This window comes from Psammomys obesus, unplaced genomic scaffold (genome assembly GCF_907164565.1).
Source record: "Psammomys obesus unplaced genomic scaffold, mPsaObe1.curated_primary_1811, whole genome shotgun sequence".
NCBI lineage: Eukaryota > Metazoa > Chordata > Mammalia > Rodentia > Muridae > Psammomys > Psammomys obesus.
Window position 1 is genome coordinate 9,677,565 of NW_026585698.1, and position 3,868 is coordinate 9,681,432.

At 43.8% G+C, this 3,868-nt stretch overlaps 1 protein-coding gene across 4 annotated transcripts in view; it reads left to right on the forward strand.

Annotated features, from left to right (window-relative positions):
• The window catches only part of Fam13c (family with sequence similarity 13 member C), a 101,724-nt gene that overhangs the window by 84,385 nt on the left and 13,471 nt on the right, over positions 1-3,868 (forward strand). For all 4 annotated transcript variants that reach the window (XM_055598929.1, XM_055598926.1, XM_055598927.1 and 1 more), the window contains one exon: positions 2,632-2,713. In XM_055598929.1, coding sequence (XP_055454904.1) covers positions 2,632-2,713 — 82 coding nt within the window. The remainder of the gene's footprint in view (positions 1-2,631; positions 2,714-3,868) is intronic.

Genomic DNA, 3,868 nt, shown 5'->3' on the forward strand with positions numbered 1-3,868 from the left:
TTCCTTCCTTCCTTCCTTCCTTCCTTCCTTCCTTCCTTCCTTCCTTCCTTTCTCTTTCTTTCTTTCTTTCTTTCTTTCTTTCTTTCTTTCTTTCTTTCTTTCTTTCTTTTTTTTTTTTTTTTTTTTTGTGTGTGTGTAATCCTGGCTGTCCTGGAATTCACTGTGTAGACCAGGTTGACTTCAAACTCACAGGAATCTACCTGCCTCTGCCTCCAAGTGCTGGGATTAAAGGTGTGTGCCACCACCATCTGGCTCAGATATTTACTCTCAATGACAGCCAGCCAGACTTTTTCTTGTCCAATGGCTGAAGAAATGGCCCAGAGAGGTGAAATGAACTCTTAAGAGTCATACAACATAGAATCTAGTTAGGACAACCCGAGTATTTTTATGGCCAATCAGAACAATCAGAAGTCTTTTGAAAGTGTCTTATGAATCTTTTTTTTTTTTTTTTGGTTAGTACAAATCTACCACAATAGTATCTGCAATAATATATCTGACTGCCTCATTTTAATTACCTATCTCATAACAAATCTTATAGTAGTGAGTTTGTCTGACTATTAAGGTGCACCACTAGACATTTCCATTCAGACACAAAGAGGCCTGAAAAGCTAGGACGAATGTGTGGAAACTACTGTGATTTGGAAGCCATCTCCCTCACAAGCTGAAGTTAACCTTAAGAAAGCTCCTCTAAGGGCAGAACAGCAAAAGGAAAATTCATTTCTGCACCTGGTTTTAGGCTTTCAAGTACTTTGTCCTCAAAATTTAGTCCCCAATTCCTCTTTCATCCCGTGGGCATCTTAATATCTGGTGTGTCCTGTATATTTTGTATATTCCTTCGGTGGTGTGTCGGTAGATTCAGGGAAGTGCTGTTTACCTGCATAGATGTGCCCTTAGACTGGAGAATTCTCTGAGGGTTCCAAGAGACCAAACGTAAAGACCAAAAGTCATGGCAAGACAGCTAAACCCAAAGAGCTAGGCTACACTTCCGAATCCTCGCACATGACTTCCTCCTGGAGACTGTGGTTGGGACCACACTAAGCCATATATGTGTATATGTATGTGTGCATTTATGTCCTCCAGAGGGAAGGCTTGGACACTGTGTCACTGTCCATGGTTCTGACAGTCTAGGGCTCTAGCATAGAAAGGACAATCTCCCATTCCATCATCTTCTGAGGGAAACAAAAAATCCTCTTGATTTTCCTTCGGCCTTCCTTTCCACCTTGATTTTTAGATTGTTTCTGTGTCACCCCATAAGTTTCTAAATCATTCCATGTTCTCAGTGAACACACATTCTCGCTTGTCTGGTGATGTCACAGAGCACTGTTATCTCCTTTGACACTGCGCTTTCCATCACCCTGCACCCGTCATTGAAGACTCTCTCATCTCACACGGGTATAGCGGGTCTTCAAGGACTGGCTGCTGACAGCGCAGGCACTTCTCCCTGCTACCACTGTGCGGAAGGCATCCTGAGCATCCCAGAAGAGTCCCTTATGTTCTCACAGGTGGGGTAACCATCTTCGCCCCGCTTTTAAGTTAGCATGGTGGCTGTGGAGGATATTCAGTGTGGTCTGTGGTATACAGGGTAAGGATCCTTGGCCACCTTTATCTAATGATTTCTGTTTTCTGGGGACAGTTCGCTTTTGTGCTCTGAGCAGGAACTCAGAAGTGAATGAGCTGATTGGCAGAGTCACGCGTCTCCCTCCTGTGTGTCTGTCAGTGAAGACACATTCAGAATCCCTTTGAAGGTTTGGAGATATTACTGCTACCACCCTCTGCTGCTAGTGAGGGTAAGCTGGTAGCTGGTAGCTAACACTGATGGTCTGAGTTAGCACTCCTGTATTGCTCGGCATGTACCTGGAGCTGTTCTCAGTGCTTTGTAGATATTAATCTCCCATAGGAACTCTGTGAGAGAGATCTGTAATCCTCACATTTTTAAAATGTGAGACAGTAGAGCACAGAGAAGTTAAATAACCTGTCCAAGGTCACACGCATGATTAAGTTTTTCTTTATTGCTAGCTCAGTGGGATCTTCATTTCTAGTGATTAGAAGTAGGGCTGATCCCCGATGGCCTGGCTATCAGGACAATTGTCAGGTCTCAGAGAACTTGGGGTCTGCTTTCTTGAGCTCTGAGAACATGACTGGTGTGTACTCAACCTCCCTCCTGGACCACATACAAAGTAGAAAACATTCATTTTTGTACTATCACCCTGTTCATCTCCATTGGCAGAGAGTATGGCCTGGAAAGGAAGTATGAGCTGTGGGCAGCCTATGAGGTGATAGAGGATGGGCAATGGGATGCACTGGCATGCGTAGGATTTGTGAAAATGGGTTGGGTATCTTGGCATGCTTTGAAATAATGCCCTTGCAGGAATGAAAGCCGAGAACAATTCCACTCGCTGGAATTCTGCCCCGACGTCCAGCTCAGTGTGTCTCTGAGTTACCTGGGTGGCTCAGCTGCTTAACATTTCTGTTTGTTTGTTTTGTTTTTTTCTCCTTCTCTCCCCTTTTATGCTTTCCCTCCATTCTCCTTAATTCACCATCCCCCTCCTTTGTCCCTCCTCCACTTTCTTCCTCCCTTCCCCCCTCCCCTTCCTCACTCCCATCTACTTCCACTTTCCTGTTCCTCTGTAGCCATCACACGGTGACAAGACTTCAAACCCTGAAGTTCTGAAATGGATGAATGATTTGGCTAAAGGTCGAAAACAGCTCAAAGGTATGTGTCTTTCCTCTCAGAGGGGACCATTATAATAGCATAATGTCAAGGGCAAACTGCAATCCATTTCTGCCTGAGCCTTCTTGAGCTTGAGTTTCTTGCTTAAAAGAGCTCCTTTTGAGTTGACTCTACACATCATTCAGGCCCTTTTAATAAACCTCTTTACAAGAGACCCAGGACCTCCAGCCAGTGCGTGGAGTTGGTTCCTAGATTGTTGGAAACACAAGTAGCCTATGGAGTTCTCCACGCTACAGTTTTACTGTCCAGGTGAGCATGATAAGCACTGAGGGAAAGTCATGTGGCTTAGAGCTGTTGAGGCAGGCAGACACCTTGGCTGCCTGCCTCTGGGTCCAATGCTCCTTTTCTTTTGTTTCTTCATGGGATGGTAGTTTATTATTAATGCTAAGGACAATTACTGTGCACTCATGAACTTATTTCCTTCCTCTTCCTGTTCTGCAAGTCAACACTTAGATGTATAGGGGATGGTCTAACATTCTGGAAGTTTCATGATTGAAAAGTAGAAGGGAATAGTAATGTGATGGCACTAAACTGTAATGTTGTAGCATGCTTCTAAAACATTCAATGTTTAAGTTTCAAGCCAGAGCTTGGCATGGTGGCTTACAGGCTCAGTATTTGGAAGGCTGAGGCAGGAGGACTTTTAGATTGGGATACACAATAAGTTGCAGCCAAGCATGCACTACAGTTAGACACTGAATCAAACAACAACATAAACAAAACACAAAGCCAGAGCTCAAAACTAAATGAAGAAAATGAGCTATATTGTATAATTGAAAACAAAATCAGTATAAATGGTCTTACTCAAATTCAACTTCTCCTTCCCATGGCATGTTCTCTAACGCAATTCCCAGGTGTGTTTTTAATTTTTAATCATCTAAGGATGCATAAAGCCCCATTGTCAGGATGGTGGGCTCTGGATTTTGAAAGTTAACATTAGTGGGTAGAGAAATATCTCAGGGTTAAAGAGTGCTTGCTTCTCTTCTAGAGGACCAAAGTTTAGTTTTCAGTAGCCATGATGCTGGGTGGCCCACAGGCACCTCTAACTCTAGCTCCTAGGAGTTGTGAAATCATCTCCTGGTCTCTGAGGGAAACACACACACACACACACACACACACACACACACACACACACACACA